This window comes from Danaus plexippus, chromosome 2 (genome assembly GCF_018135715.1).
Source record: "Danaus plexippus chromosome 2, MEX_DaPlex, whole genome shotgun sequence".
NCBI lineage: Eukaryota > Metazoa > Arthropoda > Insecta > Lepidoptera > Nymphalidae > Danaus > Danaus plexippus.
The window spans coordinates 9,037,743-9,056,842 of record NC_083537.1 but is presented as its reverse complement, the minus strand read 5'-3'; the positions used below and the strand labels follow the sequence as shown (position 1 = coordinate 9,056,842).

Sequence of the window (19,100 nt, the reverse complement as noted above, 5' to 3'; positions counted from 1 at the left end):
TCACAAATCGAGACGAATTAAAGTACATACGTTTTTAGTAAACTATATATATATATAAAACAAAATACGTTTAGTGTTAAGTTTAACAATATATCGCACTGACGACACAATCACACATTCACATAAGTGTAGACTTCATTCTAAGGATAGTTCGACATTTGGACAAGTCAATACTAAATATAGAAGGACATTCGGGTTTGTTGACGAGAGTAATGTACATTGGATACAAGTGTTACTATAAATAACGTCTCAGTTATTCAAACATTGAGTCACGGCCGCGTGTCCGCTATTAATAACATAACAAAAAGATATTAAAGTTAAAAAAAGATACCTCCATTGTACATATAAGAACCTAGAACGTAAAAAATAAGGAATCATAAAATTTTCTTTCAACTTTCATCTTTAATAGAATATAATTATTGCGTCGTATAATCACTAACGATTGTCAAGGTCTGCTTCAATAAATTAATTAAATATATGCTGTAGTAATAAAAATAATCTTATCTGAAATATTTGCTTGGATAATTTATTAGACGCGAGCAAATATAATGAAAGATACGAAATGATTTTCACTATATCAGAGACGAGAGATGACGAGGAACGAGTTATGTATAAAATAATAATAGGCATCTTAGTTGCGTATAAATTTACCGGCATATCTGTCAGTGCTGGCGAGATGCTATGTTGCTACCAAATTTAATAGTATTGAGGTTAATTTAAGGTCCGAGAAATTGATTTGATTGATTGATTGAAACATTCAATTTATAGTCTGACCTCAAAATCTCACACTAGGGTCGATAGCTATGATACGCATCTAAACAAAGCACAGACAGCGATAAGATTTTTATAATAATATTAATTTGTTACTAATTAATCAAATGTATTTGTTTTTCAACAAATTCACATCAATTTCAAATGCGAATTAAAATTAATTATTTACATGTTTTAAGAAATTTTATTTGAAGCCAGTATAATCGATAACAGCACGTGAAAACTGTGGCAAATCCTGTTCTTCATCAGAGCAGTGCTCACCAGAATAACTTCGTCGTTAATGTTTTACACCTTATATTCAACACTATTTCTATAACTTACACTTTCTCCTTGTTTTATTCTAATACAAAGATTCATATATAAAAAAAAATCATATTTTTATTTACACAAACTTTCTTTTACATATTTTTAACAATATAAACATTATTATTTCGCTTCATGTATATAATTCCGTAGTTGATTAAACGTCGAATTGCACAGAAAACTAGTGTTTATTCCAATAAGCTATAGAACATACCGCGGGGATACCTGGACGTTATCTTTAACGAGATATTTTAGTTGTTTGTAAATGATATTTGTTTGAGTCTCATGTTGTGAGGGCGGAGCACGCGCGCAGCATATTTGGCACGAGAGCGTCTCGAGCGCACTCGTCGGTCGTGAACATCTTTGTGATCACACGTCACATTTAATCGCTTCCTCCTATACTGATAATATAAAAAATTTCATTTAAACTGCTTATTTATACTTTATTATTTGAGGAATTTCACAATAATTGTATAATAACTCAATCCGGTGTTATGATTATTTGTCTTTCACAGTAGATCGTAATGAAGGCGGGTTACACTGCAAAGCAATCGCAAAACTGCTATAATTTTTATATCAAACTAACTCGAAATCAATAACAAAAATCTTGTTTTATTCAAACAACTATGTACGATCGTTGCTTCATTGGCATGTAAGAGATATTTCTTGGCCAGCAGCGATTAATACCGGGCTACTTAATTTACAATTCATTTAAACCTTTGGTTTATATTATTTTAATATAAAGCCTAGTATACACTTTCACTTTAGTCAGTCGCATTTCTTTTATACATACAACGGGTGTGGTCCGATTTGTATCTATCGAACGGTCGGTTTACGTAACGGCTACACGAAATTGTATCACATGACAATTGTTACAAGTATTGTTTATAGAAAATAAGCAATGAAAGTTGAAGTGGTACCTCCTCGCAGTGTAGTATGATATGGCATCATTAGTTATCGCGAGGCAGGGTAATAAGTTTTCATCGTTCTCATTAGACTGATCGGCATACTCCGAGAGAAGTTTTCCCATAATTACATTTACACGAAACCACTGGCTGATGTTATTAACGAGCTAATTATTTCGTTACCTACTCCTTATACGCCGATACTCACTGTATCTCAGACTAATATCTCTGCCCCTAAATTCTGGTATGAAAGAGGCTTTCTTAAACTAACTGTAAGATCACGACAAGACCTAATACGTTTACATTACGGGGAATATATTACCCAACTTAATTTTACTTGTAACTCGCTCTCCGGTTGCCTTTTGTGTGTTGTATTTATTAACCGAATAAATAGCTTCTGCTTTTGAATATTCTGCACACAGTTCTAATTAGGAAATTTTACGTTAATATCAAATGTTATGGTTGTACGAATCGGTGAGTAATTTTTGATATATGCGTCACGATTCCGAACTAGGAATAAATAGGTTATACGTAACTTAATGTCCGAGGTATTTTGGAGAAAGTATAATATAATTACCAAGTCTGCCAATTAATTAAACATAAGTGATGTTATTTGAGTGTTACTCGTAAATTATAGACAATTTATAATGACGATAAAAATAAAATAATAAAATCATTATTAATGAGCGTTTGTTTGCAAATTACATCTTAGAATACTCAAAGCGATACTCGGGAGTTTATCACGGTCGATGTCAGAGAATTGTCATGAATAGTATCAGAATAGAAGTAACCTTGGGTAAAAATACTTTTAAATAAAAATACACGCTGTTCTAAAAGTAAATCGAAAAATTGTTTTTGGTTACTATCCCATTTCGGCGAGGGCATGTAACTTAACAGATTTTTGTTTGATTGACAGACGATCAGACAGATCGTACGTATGTAGTAAACGAGATTTTTAGTGTGTACGCATTCATTCAAAAATTATATTATATAAATGTAAAAACAAATTAAAATGCTCGTGGAATAGAATATTTTTTTATATACAATGTATGTATGGGTATGTATGTATATTATACTCGTGTGTTTATTACTAACAATAATGTGTTTAGTCCTATTATAAATTTAGAATCTTTACGACAACGCATCAGAATGACATAATTATAAATAATATACCTCATAATGATTCTCATTGAGTCATATATAAAATACCTCAGATCATATTTCAGATAAAAATACGATTATATTATACATATATAAAAACTCTTTAGAATTAAAAAAAAACTCTGGATGAATATCTGTACTCCTTTGGGTGTATAAATCAAGTTTTAACTAATGAGTTAACTCTCTCGTTAATTACATATGCCTCCGTACCTACGTCAGACGGCGTTTTGACGTAATTTACGTTTGTTTATACACGTGGCAGACTGTTATCAACAAACGTACTGACAACGATTAATTCTTAAGCAATTTTAATGATAGCAAAACAATCAGATAAACTATTCGTTACTATATGAGATAAATTATAGACGAAACACTTAGAACGGAATTCTAAAAGAACATATAATAATTCATTGAAGGGTATAAAACAACAAGCAGTTCAATGACCTCAAACAAAACAAATCAATAAAAGTGATAGTCGAAGACAATGATCATAACACGAGAGGACTGGCCGTAGATAATTGTAACAATAATCCAGCTATTAATTGTTAAAGAGAAACTTATTTAAGTTTTGAGACAATTATATAATTACATGGCAGCCTCCGTCCCAGCTGTGGAGTGAAAGCGATCATCGCTGGACGTGGATTGATGCCTTTACATCTAGCTATCGACTGTTCATATTCAATATACTATGTTAAGTGTAAACGTTTTGCAACTTTCCATTTTAAGAATACCTACCAACATGACGATAATCGATAACACTACTTTTGAATTTGACGTGAAAAATCAAGTACACTTTGAATAGAACATTAGGAGCTGCGGCGCTGTTATAGAGATAAAGTATTTCGGTAATATTTGTCGGAAATAGAGCTTACGTGTTTATAAACTATGAACGATAGTATGTATGAATGTATGTTTTAAAGTCGCCATGTGACAACACAGCGTTATTCAAATAGAGCGTTAAAAATATTATTCTCAGCTAAATATAGTATCATCCAAGCCCTTAACTCTTGTTTTGTTTAATGAGACCTACTTTTGTTGGTCCTAAAGTTACACCTTCAAGCTCATAGCTCTTTACTTGATAAACATTTACATAAATAATTTTTACATAAATAATTTGACTTTAATATTATGCGCACTTTGTATTCGATCCTCGTGTCCTCTAACACTGACATCGGCAACTGTTGGCAATTCACAACATTGGCCGGTAATTAATAGACATGTTTACTATTTACATTTCTGCAGCAAACCAAATATTCATATAACATATTACACCATCAAAACATACAAGTAAAAAACGAAATATAAAATAAAATACCATTTCCTGCCAAATTCTTTGATTCAGTACTTTCATACTCACAAAATCTCTTGATTTACATTACTGATCAATATTTTGTGAAACCGAAATATATTTTGTGGAAATATGCTTTTAGAAAATACTAGGATTTTCTAATTACTTCTGTATAAAAACAATTAACAGTGTAGCAAATATGTGAGGAAGATATCACCGACGAGGTTGTCTGATCTTGTTGATAGAAGTCAGTAACACACGCAAATGTAACTCTCCCCAATAAAAAGTTTAATCTAAAATAATGATTATAAAACATCCCCATTATTATCGGATTACATATTATAATGAATGTCTCAAAAGAAAGGTAATGTTTCAGGTTTCATTATTTTTATACAAAAAAAATTAAACTCAATGTAACCCTAATAAAAAAAGGTAAAAAAAAATCGTTCTACGTATCACATAGAAGTAGCATACAATTGCTATAGGAACTTTTATTATTTATAAAATTTTCTGGAAGATGGAAAACTTTATTATATTAAAAACAAATCATATAACATAACACAAGTATGTTACATAGCCATACACACACACGCAGAACTGAAACGCGCACACAGAGTTCACACCGAGATTATCATAGACAAAAATTTAATTGTATCCAAAAGCGACCGAGTGGCACTTTCACGACAATAATGATCAATGTACGGCGATGGTGCTGTGCCTGAAAGCTTCCTATGTGAAAGTTACGGCTTTCCTAGATCACCCGCTGACAGACTCATGTGCCGGCTTACCTTTGATGTCCGCAAATTTTTATCGAACCAACACAGATACCGTCCATTAATTATAGGGAAATATATTATGGACACGTTCCCGCTGTGGGAGCACGTCGTTATATATCTGAGACTAGATATCTTTAATGTGGACGTCATGCATGCTTTTATGTCAGGGAGATAAATGTTTAATACAAACACAGAAGTTCGTGGCACATCAAAATGTGATCGATTTGTTGAACACAATATGCTTATGAAAATTATAATCTGAATCTTATGATTCCTTAGAGTAGATCTTACTAAAATGGTCTTAAAGTATAAGTATATAGTCTGATTAATCATCTGAAAATCGTTCTCAATTTGTCGTTATCGACGAACGCGTTGCCTTATTGTCATCAGGCACTGATAGCTTCTTCAAACACTAATTGAGACAATACATCAGTTCCCAGTACAGATCTTAAACGAGCCGTTGATAAATAAACAAGGAAAGTTATTTATTACATACAATTACTTAAAGCCTCACGGTTGTATTGATTACAAATAATAATTCATTTGTAAACTGACCGTATTTTACAACTCACAATAGTTAAGACTCAATCATAGTTAAATAAATAATAATGGCCAATAAAATGGACTTATTCCATGATCGGCCTAACAAGCCGTAGATCTATGATAGAAGGAGAATAGGAACTATTGCATTCAGATAGTGGCACGATACAGCATATCGAGATGATATAACGACCAGATACCTCGGCTGGCAGAGGTGGCGATACTTCGAAATCAATTCTCGGTTCATATATTTATATTCAATTAAACAATCCCTTCCAACGACCGCTCCGAAGACTAATGAGTCAACTTACCGCTTAATTTGAACGAGGAAATACTTGGTTTAAAGTAAATAACGTGATAAATTACATTACATAAGACATTCATACATAATCTGTCTGAACAAATCATATTGAAAATTCTAGAGAAGCAGAACTTTATGTGTTTAAAGTTATACTGTAATGTGTGGTCAAAGTTTAGTTTAATAGATATATTATTAAATGAGAACTTTTTCTTCAACATACCAAACATATAATTTGATTGACATCCCATTAACATAATTCAGTGGAAAACTAATTGCATCAGGGATAAATGAATCTAAATTATGAGCAGGTGCAATTTAGATGTTTGTGAATGGGCTTATAATAACGAGATTTTAAATTAAAGCAAACACAGCAGCCCCGGGCGCTGGCACCTGTTTACTCTAACAGCACGTACAGTTAGACGATCAGCGATCAGTCCCATAAGCTGCGCCCGCGCAACTCCCCGCGTCCACAGATTTATTATTGCGATTTAGTTTATCATTTCACTTTCAAAATCGTGTCGGATACTAGAAATTGTGTGGGAGACTGTCGCAGGGTCTAGAGCCAGATCGGCCGGCTTTCCCTGACCATCGTAAATAACTTATAGATTTCAAATGGAATAACGGTACGGATTGTTTATGCCACTGTATTTAGATTTAAGATCTGCTGTAAAATTTTAATAGGCTCGCCCTGAGATTTAATATCACAATCGGATTTGTGGTAACGTTATATATAGAAAGTATATGGTGCCCATAAACCATGGCTATTGATGGCCGATTATAAATCGAGATATTCACACCGTTATAGAGATATCAATGAGGGATCATGCTCACATTATATTTACGAACGTCGCAATATAAATTATAATTTAATATCTGTATTCAAATATATATAACTCAGTGGTATGATCATTTCTATGAACTATCGCTCATAATATAGATGCTGAAGAGATGTAATCAATCATTTGCAATTCACATGATTCTTTATTACCACCGACATAATACGACGATGAAAAGCTATCACAGAGGGGAAATTGTTTTGTTACAGCAATAATTAACTTACTGACAGCAATAAGTCATAACCACTATTCTATTGTATGTTATAAGTTTACTTTATTATGAAAAAAAAATTTTTTTTAACGGAATTAAAAATAAAAGGATAGAAAGAAAAGAGATAACATTATTATCACGTATAACTGACCGCCCTCCGCGACTTTTCGGTTCTCAAAACGCGAGCCCAAAAAAATCCTAGCGTGTTAAGAGAAAGTCTTAATACATTTCGATCCATACCAAAATTAATTACAAGCAGACAAACATAAAAAAAGTGTACTTATCCTGGCATCGTATAAACTAAGAGCGCTTGAGATCAGTTGTATGAAATCAAAACATTCAATTATATTAATTGAAACTTAAATACATGTAACTGATAACGAGCGTCTTGTGTTCAGAGCTACCAGATAACGTACACAATCGGACTTATCAAAGGGCGTTCATAATAACCGACTCAGCAGATATGGTAAATCAACTTTCGCTGACAGAACGACAGACAGCAGTGTAAACGCGCGTTATCTGATAGCTTTAAATGGCAGAACATTTATGTCAATGTAATAAGACAGGCTGGTTACAAACTAAACTCATTAACAATAGCGTGTACAACGTACAGCCGTCCTATACACCGGCGGCTGGGATGGAAGCCGCTAACCACGCGTATACCTAGCCTAGCCGCCTGGCCGCCTAGCAGCATCTGTATTGTATGGAGACGTGTTAAAGCGATTGTATTCAATGAGGGAGACGATGTTCACGTACCCGCTTGTCCCTTATTTGGTCCGATTTGACCTAATTTGAAATAAAATAAATGTATAAATAAAGTTGACTTCACAAGTTTATGAGGACTATGGATGCGAAATAACATAAATTTTTATGCATTTGAATTTTATTTTTTTGTATAAAAAATTATATTAAAGATGGAGATCAAAAAGGAAGCAGATCCATACAAAACATTAATAAAATCAAACATTCGAATTATACGTAAAATTTGCAAAAACGTAAAAATTACGGATACTATATTGATATTAAAATGTTAATGTTTAATTTTTTTATGGATGAATCAATTAATTATTTAACTTCTATTACAGCATATGATTCACGAACGCCATGTAAGTATACGGGCATTTTATATCACAGTCATGGAAACAATAAAACCATCAAGTAGCGGTTTAACGCTAGTTCAGCTCGTACGACACCGGCCGAGGTCTGTGAGGTTCAATTTTCAATAGAAAACATAAATAAATTATCCGGATAAGGCATCAATTGTCAGAGAGGAGCATCTATCAATATTAACATATAACATGGGAGTAACCGGGAGATGGAAAGTTTGCTTCTTCACAATGAACGTGATATCAAAACTTTATTCGCCCATTGATTTATTCGAGACACAATAAATACAAACGATTAACATACATTAACATATTACCATATGAAGCGTTTCAAACTAACCAGATTTGTATTTCAATTTGAAATCGGAGGGTATTAGGTCATGCGGACGGTATTGAGCCCTTTATAATATTTCACTTCTCATAAAAAAAATAATATATAAAAAAAAAACTACTGAAAAATAATGTAATATTTATGTCTTCCATATTTAATACGTATGTTATTATATATAATAGTAAATAGACCGTCCCTATATAAGTACATAGGACACGTGAACATTTATGTAATAAATTAAGTTAATGTATTCGAGATCAAAAATCCGAGTTATATATGCGGGTTATCAGCATAAGAGATTGTGATCTGACCTCCGACCTCCGCCACAATACTTATACAATAGAATTGAAATGAAAATTATATAATATATATAAATAATGTTATATGTTATAAATAATAATATTACTGGAATTTCGTTTTTCATTAGAATTTGTATTTTTTTCTATTTGAAAATATATTTACTCTGATATTGTATTATAGAAATTTTGCGAACTATGTTACATTCTTTAATGAAGTTGTTAAAACTTAGACGTGAGGAAAGAAAGTCTTTGTAGCTACACAGACGACGTTATATGACGTATGTGGACGTTGCAAAACAGAAATAATTCAATAAAAAAAAAAAGGTAACTAAACATTCAATTAAAATAGAAAAAAATAAAATTATAATAAAGACTTCGAATGTCAATCTCATTGACGGGTAACGTCTTCGAACGACGCCATAATGTACGTTTGGCAAGTATAAAATAACTGACTGTTTCAATTCATTCAGCCAATGTCATAAATTTGTTTGAATTTCCAAAAAAATTAAAATAATGTACATTTCATATATATAAGATGTTTATTGTTTATGGTAGCATTGGAACTTTGTGAACCAGCTCATTAATAATCACCAGACCATACAATGAGAACGTAAATCGAAAAATTATTTGCTCGACTGAGATCTCACTTTCCCTATAACGGACACCAGGTGTACTTACCTAGACTATTTCTTTGACAGCGCTACCATTTGTGTTACTCGGAATTAATGGAATAAAACGAGAATTTATACACTACATGTAAATAAGAATTAAATAAAAACAATCGTCGTCTATAGGAGAAAATTTATATAATGACTGAATATTTTACATCGATTGGCTATCTCGAAGGCATATCACTCGGACACGATTCGAGTTACGGTAGTAGACATTGGCACTTAAAGCTTAAGCAGGCAGTGAATGACCGATTACAGCCTCGAGCGATACCTTCGCGATTGACTTTCATAATGAAGTTAGTGATATTAACTGAGAACCTCGGCTCACTGGACAGCATTTCCTTTCGATGTCGGAATAACATTAAAATTAATTAATAAGAAATATATAAATAAAATTCAAATATCACAGACATGATGCCTTAGCAGCCACGTGATATCATAACACAATAGAAATGACGTCATGGTAAAAAAAAAGTTAAGCCGAATTAAATTTGATCACCATATAAATAAATATTGAGTATCTCTTGTATCATTTAAAATAAATTCGTCTGTGCTCGCCCTTAATTCGGCCGTCGATCGCGAAGCCCGAGCGTGTAACCATGTGATGTTTGATAACCCCTTCAGACTGTTTTAATTGTTCCGACTGCGTATGAGCCTTCCGCGATACAGTTCGCTTGCTTAATTTCTAATTTTCTGGATAAATGGAACTCGGAGAAAGCCGCTGGATTTATATACAACATACACAGCAGTCGGCTGCGACAGACGAACGGACTGATTTATTATTATATGGATTTAACTGCAATAAGAATATATATGGAAATGAACATTTTTATTCGCATATCAATGAATTCATTATTTTTATTGTTAGCTTCACTTCAAATACCTAAATATAATTTCTTACGTATCATAACAGTGTTCATCTGTGAAATGTGAATATATTATCTTGTAAACTCTAGTTTGTAAAATTCAAATTAAATTCATTATACCATCTCGTCTACCCGTGATCACGGATGCTGCAAAGCTACCGAAACTTGCGCAGTATGTAGTTAATATAATTAAAATCGCGTAGTAAATCTGAAAATATTCGTTTCATTTCAACGAATCTCGCGAAAATCTTAGACCTCATTAAATTAATCACTTTATTATTACATCAGTGACGTTGACCACAAGCCCCGGGTCTGCGGTCCGGTTATATTTGTCTTAGGCATATTATTGCTCGCCCTTCCTTAAAGAAACTGAAGATACTCCCACTTTGACCATTAGAAACGGTAGACGCGATCGGGTTGCTGATTTCGTTGCTAAGCAACTTCAAAAAATATATACAAAAAAATTCAAAGGAAAAATAATCTCAATGTGATACTAGGACTTTACAAAATAAAAACAGGATGTTGTTTCAGATTCTTATTTTTTTGCCTCAAAAATTAATTCCGGCAGTGTCACCTTCGGAATGTGAATAAGATCTTGAAAATTATGTTAATGTGGAGACAAATACTGTTCGTTCGTTATAACCATATATGTCGGTGTATTTGTATGTCATGTAAACGTATATGAAACATGTACTTGTCATATGTAAACAATCTAAAAATAATCCGTACACAATTTTCTTATGAAACGCAAAATAAAGGCTTCTTTTTTTCTAATGTATTATGTTTTTAATAATTTTTTTTTAATATATATAAAACAGTTCAAATTTTTTTCAGTCCAATATTAAGGAGGGCAACACTGATGTGTGGAATGTTTTAGACCAAGTAATTTATACGTATTATTATAATAAGATACCACAGAGCGGCCTCCTTACATACAGGGTAATTCAATAACAATACCTACAAATGGCGTCTACCGTATCAGATGATGACGGATATCATTACAATAACCAAAAAATTATTATAAAAACCGGTAAACAAAAACCATTAAATAAGGTTTTTGTTCTAACGATATCAATACCTACACGTACTTTACAAATACAATTTATGTTTTATCTTGTTTTTTTTTTATTTGAAGATGAAGGCATGTACTCATGTCTGGTAACTAGAGCAGAAAATGAATTTCACTTTTCAAGGTCTCCCGACGTATGTAATGGACGAAATGTGTAAGTAGTTACTCATGTTTTCATAAATTTATAGTTGGAACTTATAAAATGTAACAAGGAGATAGTATACATAATGACATCAATTACGTAAAGCAAAAACTTTGTATCCCTCTTAACAGAACAGCGGGGACTGATGAACTTGGAAATTACAAAGTTATGAATGATGTGGAGAAATGACAAAGCTATCTTTATATGAAATATATTAGAAATACATTTTATATACAAAATATAAAATAACACACCTCTGTGACTTTGACACGCACACATTACGAGGCAATCCGTGAAGATTCCTCTGTGTGCACCATCACTAAAAAAAGTAAATGTCAAACATAATGACGTTTCTATTCTACTATTGAACTTAAAATAATCAATCAATAATGGTCGAATATCGTTCATACCGCGTATACTATTACAAAATTATTCGCATACCATTTTTTTAAGAGTAATCTCAATCGATTTATATTTTAAAATATATGTTCCGTGTATCTGTCAGATTGTTTTAAGCGGGGGTTAACGAACTAAGTGTGGCACAGGATATACCAATGTGGTGCGGTGAACATCCTGTATAACATTAGGAATGTTAAAACGTATCAACAAAAATAACGTATTTAAGTGGACCGTGAATTCTGTGATATTTGTAAGACAAGTAGATAGATAATACGGCTACTAACAGACAGAGCAGTAATAATGATTAGCAATAAATAAGAGATATAGAGATAACACTGGAGCATTTAACATTATTACCTAAACACGTAATAAGTACGGACGTAATTTAATAAAATTTATACGACAAATATACATATGTCGTTACGTAAATAATTTCCGTAAAACCTATAATCCAAATCGTTAAACGGCTCAATAAGTTTTACTGCTATGGCACCATTAGTGGCACTTCAAACTTGATTGTTGAACAGACCTCTGTCTATGGAATTTGAATGACGTTCGAAAACACAATCTATCGCATGAAACATAAGGTCTATATTGAATTATATACTTACTTATTTTGACGAAATAAAAAAAAGACAGTACGCCTGCTGTATTTAGACAAGCTTTCGTTTTCAATAGGACCGTTAGAGGCCACTCACTTTTCTGACACATTTTTAATATAAGAAAAAAATAAAACGGGTCATATATAAAAAATTTAGGTTAAAAATATAATTTATGAGCACAATGGTCTTTATTAAAAGCATAATAGTCGTTATGAATAGTATTTCCACGGCGGACGCGGCCGGGGATGTGCAGACTACAGATAACACGAAAAACAATCAGAGCTGATTGTCTGCTTGATCCGTCCTTATCAGTGAGCAACGTAATCTGTTATCAACGAATTTATCGGGAGTCTGATACTTACAATAAATATTGACGGAAATATTTTAGTCAGTTTATTGATCATAACTACATACTTTACTTTCCACTTAACATGACTTTGAAAACATTTATTCTTAGGTTACTTCATATAACTTTTAGCCGCGGCTTCGTTCGCGTTTTCTAGACATACGCAGTTTTCCTTACATCATTAGCTATTTGCCAGTACAGCCCATTATTATCCTCCAAAAGTCATTAACGCAATAAATAGACAGAATTGTCAATTTAATGTTACGTATTTAAGTATAAAACGCACTATTAGATTGGAATGAGTGTCGAAGCTTCAGTTTTTTAAAACCTTGATGCTTGGCCTGGCGCTGATATTATCTGTGATGTACAAAATGACCCGGCCGTTTAATTTGTAACTTAAAAATAAAAATTCATCCTTATTTATTTAAATTACACGGAAAATAAAAATAAAAATAAGCTCATTATTATAGTTGCCTATAATTTTTTTTTCAATTAATAATAGTCGTTTGTTATTATATAATAAATTTATTCCGATGATATTCAGAGCTACACAACTTATTGTTATAATCAACACGAAAACAGTTCCAACGGAAGCTAGCACACGAAACTATGACACCATCCAAAGATATAAAGAACAAAACGATCAGCTAAAGTTAAAACAAAGTATTATTTAATTAAAACGTCTTTCCACTCGGCATTGTATTTAAAAGCGTAATTTCTTTGTCGTTTATTACAATAGATAAAACTATATTGAAATGATGAAATATGCAGCAATTATGATAATTGACAACGGTATAAAAAAAAATTATAATCAACTCGTATGATATTTAAATTACTTGTTTTTGCGTGAAGCGTACATCCCCAGCGATTTGACCTTTATGATATAACACGGCGAAATTAAATTCCCTGACATTTCTTCGGGATTATTTTAATTGAATGACAATTTAAACTGAACGAGTTTCACACAATTCTACATGTCAATAGTGACAATCAAGATGGCGCCATTGTGTGACAACGGCGTTCTGTCGCTGAGAAACTTTGAATTAGCAAATATCGAAAACCTTACCAAATAACAGCTAGATATAACATAATTTCAGGATATATTTGTAAAAATATGGATATGCCGGTCTAAAATAAGAAAATATACAAGTAAAATTAAGCAGTAAAATATGTTAATTTTATGACAGATTCAATCATGACTTGTGGATTATTATAAGATTTTTAATCATTATAATGCTTAGATAATAAGCATTTTAAAATATGATATCAAAGAACATTTTTTTGCCAAAATACATTGCACTTTACTTATATTCAGAGAACTAATAGATCTATGTGATAAATTTGGTAATAAAATGTGAAAAATACTCTCTATGATTACATTAAAATAAAATTGTATAGTTGAATATCTTAAAAGATACCCACATTTTCTTAAAACACATTAAAGTAATTAGAGTACATACAAACACAATTTACCCAAAATTTTTTTTTTTTGCACAATAATTCTATAACTACAGTACCAAATTGTTCTTAAAACAAATAGTACCAAATAGTTCTAGAAACCAATAATTTAAATAAATAGACTATATAACCAGTGTTGCCAGTGATAAATATATAGGCAAATTACTTTATTATCGAGAATGATAACATTTTGACTACATTTAAATGCAAATTTTATGTCATTGCATTTCAATGAGGAGGAATATAAAATGAATTACATTTACCTAAACATAACTTAAATAGGTTTATGGTTACTTAAAACTTCGATAAATATTTTGCTGTATGAAAACTAGAAAAAGAAGAACTAACAGGAGAAAAACTTCCGTTGTATTTTATATGTCATGAATATTGAAAATTATTTTTTAAATATTATATTGAAAATTATTTTTTAAATTAACTTAAAGTCCATTAAAGATTTTTGATAACTGATAATAATTTTACAGTGCCAAAAACCTGTGTAAGCTGATGGCAATTAATCTCAATTGCTATTTCAGTATACAGTATACAATATATACCACGAGACAACATTTTAGTGTATTAAACTGTCAGTTTATATAATTATTAACAAGTTTTAATCATAGCTTTCATTGTCACAATTAGTTTTTAAGTAACACTTCATAAATAACAACTACTACCTTAAATTGAACTAATCAAATAATGTATGACTTACCCATCAGTAGTAACAGAGTTCACTGAGAGAGTATCAGGGAATGTCATCTGTTGATCGGGTTCCTCTGGCGCCTCCTTGGGTATGTCTTGGATATCCGGAGGCTCATCTGCATGTGACTTTGTATCTTTTTCTTCAACTTCACCAGATCTTTGTGAGACATTGTGCAAACCTGAGAGGTCAGGCCCAGTATTGACATCTTCTGTATGAAGGACCTCTGATACCACCAAGATAAAAAGTGCGCAACTGTAAAAATGTTTGATAAACTTTAAATGCAGTCACCTGTTCGAGAAAGGGAAGGCAGAGACAGTTTCTAAGTACATTGAATGAAAATACTCACCTTGAGAGCACTGAGACGGTCAGTAGCGACGTGTAAATGATACACAGCCCACCCTTCATCTTAGTATGGGAATATCGACAGTCCAGTTCATTTTGTGCATCAAATTAAAACATATTCACTGTGTTTTTAACCGAAATTTAAGTTTAATTAAAATTACTTTAACCACTTGTGCACGACACTTATAATATATTTTTATTCATTATTTTGTATACAAAAAGAAATTTAATAGTATGACGAAAAAACGGGGACACGAAAAGTAAGTACCAACGAACATTTTCATTGAATCTATTTAATTTGACATTTACGAAATTCCAAGTGTTTTCATGCTCGAATAATTGAAAAAAATTGTAAATTTTCTATTGGACAATATCAGATGAAATAATTGATTATACAATTATCACCAATTACTATAAAACATTTAATACTAAAGCCTTTCTTTCATTGGCTATTTTTAAATGTTATTTATTTGTAGCGACGTTCCGATTTAGGCAGACTATAATTAAGGTTATCCGAAATCTTAACCACTATAAAAAAATTAAATATTATAAAAAGACCTTTGAAACATGGTTAAAGTTAAAACTATTATTAGTTATTCATTATATTACTCATGACTTAAAATTTCATGTATTAAAGGGATAGGTCATAAATATTTTCATCTATGGTTAAGTTACAACTGACATCCGTACATCGGCATCGACGTCAACATTCAATAAAGTAACTGGCGGTAGCGGTTGGATTGTTTTTGCAAAAGTATACGTTAAACATGGAGGCATTATACGCTATTCCATTTTCAGTGTTGGAAATTCCCAATATCAAAATAAAAAAGCCATCATGGCTTCAGGCCCCTTCTGCAATGACGACATTTTCATTGGTTTTAGTTTCATACTTTTTGGTAACTGGAGGTTAGTTTTTACGTTCCCATAAATTAAATGTTACTATTAGAATCTTATAAGTGATAAGATCATTATTTAAGGTATCATATACGACGTCATCGTGGAACCGCCCAGCGTGGGTTCTACAACTGACGAACACGGCCACAGCAGGCCGGTAGCGTTTATGCCGAACAGAGTTAACGGGCAGTACATAATGGAGGGCTTGGCATCAAGCTTTCTTTTCTCCCTCGGAGGACTGGGTTTCATTATATTGGACCGCACCCACAACCCTTCAACACCAAAATTGAACAGAATCTTGCTGATATCAGTGGCATTTCTGTGTATCCTTGTATCCTTCTTCACAACCTGGATCTTTATGAGGATGAAGTTGCCCGGTTATTTACAGAACTAATTTTAGTCTTATATATATTAATAGAATCAAAATTTTCTATTATATTAAGTTGAAATATATTTTTATGAATAAGTGAGGCATTCTTTATTATTTATCTAAGTTTTAATTATTTTGAACCTAGAGAGTTTACTGTTGCTCCTAAAATATATACTATGTGGTAAAAAAATACTATCTTTATTTAATGAGATCCAAGAATTTCGTGAGTTTTATTCATTTAAATGAAACTAATATTTTTCAGATAAACTACACAGAATTTTATTATTTTAAAAAACTATGTAATCCAGACATTTCGGTTACTTTTCAGCAACTGTGATCATGGGCAGACGAGATGACGAGGGACATCGGGATTATATAGTTTTTTTAAAATAATAAAAATCCGCATAGTTTATCCGAAAAATATTAGTTTCACTTAAATACTATCTTTATTGTCTGAATGAGATGAGTCATGTCATCAAAAAACTTGTAAATTTTCAGTTACTTCTGAAGTTTGTGAAATTATATGAAACTGAGTTTTATGTTACTTTAGAATAAGTCTCAACTTTCTTTAAACTTAAACTGTTTTTAAATAAGTTATAATACATCCCATAGTTATTTTTCAGTCATTATCATGCTTATAGGGATATCTTATCCTACAAACATGTGTAAGGATATTGTCAATTGTCATGTAACCATTTTGATGATAGTTTAATATTTAAGGTTGTGTCCATCTAAAGGAATTTCTCATTAACTTTTATAATATCAAAACTTAATGTGTTCTGAAAAATAAAAGACTTTTTGTATACACATTTTAATAATTAAAAAATTTGGCAGTTTTATGTTGAGTATGTTTAAATTTACTACATAAATACTTCTAAATAAAGTAAATAAGGAAGACAATATAAAAAAAACATCAATTAACAAAACTTACACTAAGGTTCATCAGTAACAATAAATTGAGATTTTCATTGAGATGATAAATTTACTACAGTAATGTATAGACTTACTTTTTTATAGTCTTATTCGAAAGGATCTGAAATATAATATTTTAGGTTAAAAAAAGGCACTATTATAAACTGTAACCTTCAGTTATCTACTTACTGGCAAAAATCAGAACTTTTATCAATGATATGCTCAAACTCGGCAAATGACAAAGCTCCGTCATCATCGAGATCAGCTTCTTCCAAAACATTCTGCACCAACTGCTGTATCTCTGAGTCACTCAGCTTCAACTCGGAGCCACAGAGACGTTCAATGACCTCCCGTAAATCAGATACTCCAATCATGTCATCACCATCGAAATCTTATTAAAAAAGTTAATTGTAATGGAAACAAATATACATAAGACAACTTTTTAATTTGTAGTTTATATTATAAAGTGTAAATCTTACCAAATATTCTAAATGCATGTTCAGCTTTGACAGCCTTAGGTGCATTGTCACAAAATACAGACATCATATCAAGAAAATCTTCAAAAGTACAGTCGCCATCATTACTGGAACTAAAAACTTTGCATATTCTGTCTCTGAATGGGTTGACTCGTAGCTCTGGGTATTGTAATATCTTTGCCATCGGTAGCTTTGCATTTTTATTGTGCCCTACTTTTTCTGGAGCTAGAGACTTAAATTTTTGATGAGCACTGCAATTAGAATAGGACTTACGTATTTTGCACCTAACATTCATAACAAATGTAAAGATTATTTACTTACTAAAGTACTTCTTTCTTGGTAAAGTATGTAAGATCCTGAAATATGTTAGCATTAATTAATGATTCATAGGGCGATTCTAACTACTAATACTGTTACATTAATAGTTTTATACTTACTTCATAATCTTGGAGCTCTTCTTCTGTGAACTGACTTTTACCTTGTCCCATAGTAGCACTTATGAAATATTTAATAGACTTAGTTTAATTTGCGAATATTTTTAGAAAAAATCAATAAATAAACAAAGATCTCAAAAGCTTATTTACACCTTTAGCTGTCAATTGTCATTAGCGCTTCTGAAGTTTCGAGTATTATGACATTTACGTTCCGATTTTCACAAAATGAAACTATTATGGGTATTATAACCATCAAAACTTTCTTTATATTTTACTAAAACTATGTCTAACCGATATACCACTTGAATTATTATATTACAAGTTACCCAACTTTTCGGATATTTTACAGTAACCGTCATAACGAGGTGAGGTGAAAGTTTCTGTCACAGGTTTCCTAATTTTGTAGCAGTCAACTCTGAATGAACAAAAATGCTCTAATTGTATCTTCAGTTTTGGTTGTTTGGTTATGGGCATGTTATTTTGTATTTTTGATCATGTGTTACATAATTTCCAGCCATAAAGTCTATTGAAATTAGGATGGTTTTAAATTTAAATTGTTTAGATTAATCTCAGTATATACCTATCTTTATG

General features: G+C 31.6%; 3 protein-coding genes across 3 annotated transcripts in view; 1 reads left to right on the top strand and 2 right to left on the bottom strand.

Annotated features, from left to right (window-relative positions):
* LOC116779820 (SUN domain-containing ossification factor) overlaps positions 1-15,718 on the bottom strand; it is a 32,972-nt gene extending 17,254 nt beyond the window's left edge. The window contains exons 1-2 of the mRNA XM_032674307.2: positions 15,428-15,718; positions 15,091-15,333 (exon numbers count right to left, since the gene is read on the bottom strand). Of these exons, the coding sequence (XP_032530198.2) occupies positions 15,091-15,333; positions 15,428-15,486 (302 nt within the window). The 5' untranslated portion in view covers positions 15,487-15,718. The remainder of the gene's footprint in view (positions 1-15,090; positions 15,334-15,427) is intronic.
* A 385-nt stretch (positions 15,719-16,103) lies between these two features.
* On the top strand, positions 16,104-16,787 carry LOC116779822 (oligosaccharyltransferase complex subunit ostc-A). Its single transcript, XM_032674312.2, has 2 exons — positions 16,104-16,329; positions 16,401-16,787. The coding sequence occupies exons 1-2, from the start codon at positions 16,191-16,193 to the stop codon at positions 16,709-16,711; spliced, it is 450 nt and encodes a 149-aa protein (XP_032530203.1). The 5' UTR covers positions 16,104-16,190; the 3' UTR covers positions 16,712-16,787.
* Positions 16,788-17,482: 695 nt separating this feature from the next.
* On the bottom strand, positions 17,483-18,691 carry LOC116779596 (calcium and integrin-binding protein 1-like). The gene is made up of 5 exons (XM_032673963.2): positions 18,513-18,691; positions 18,397-18,431; positions 18,079-18,326; positions 17,789-17,990; positions 17,483-17,720 (listed from the first exon to the last, which is right to left on the bottom strand). Exons 1-5 carry the CDS (start codon positions 18,561-18,563, stop codon positions 17,699-17,701), a joined length of 558 nt encoding a protein of 185 aa, XP_032529854.1. The 5' UTR covers positions 18,564-18,691; the 3' UTR covers positions 17,483-17,698.
* Positions 18,692-19,100: the final 409 nt, after the last annotated feature.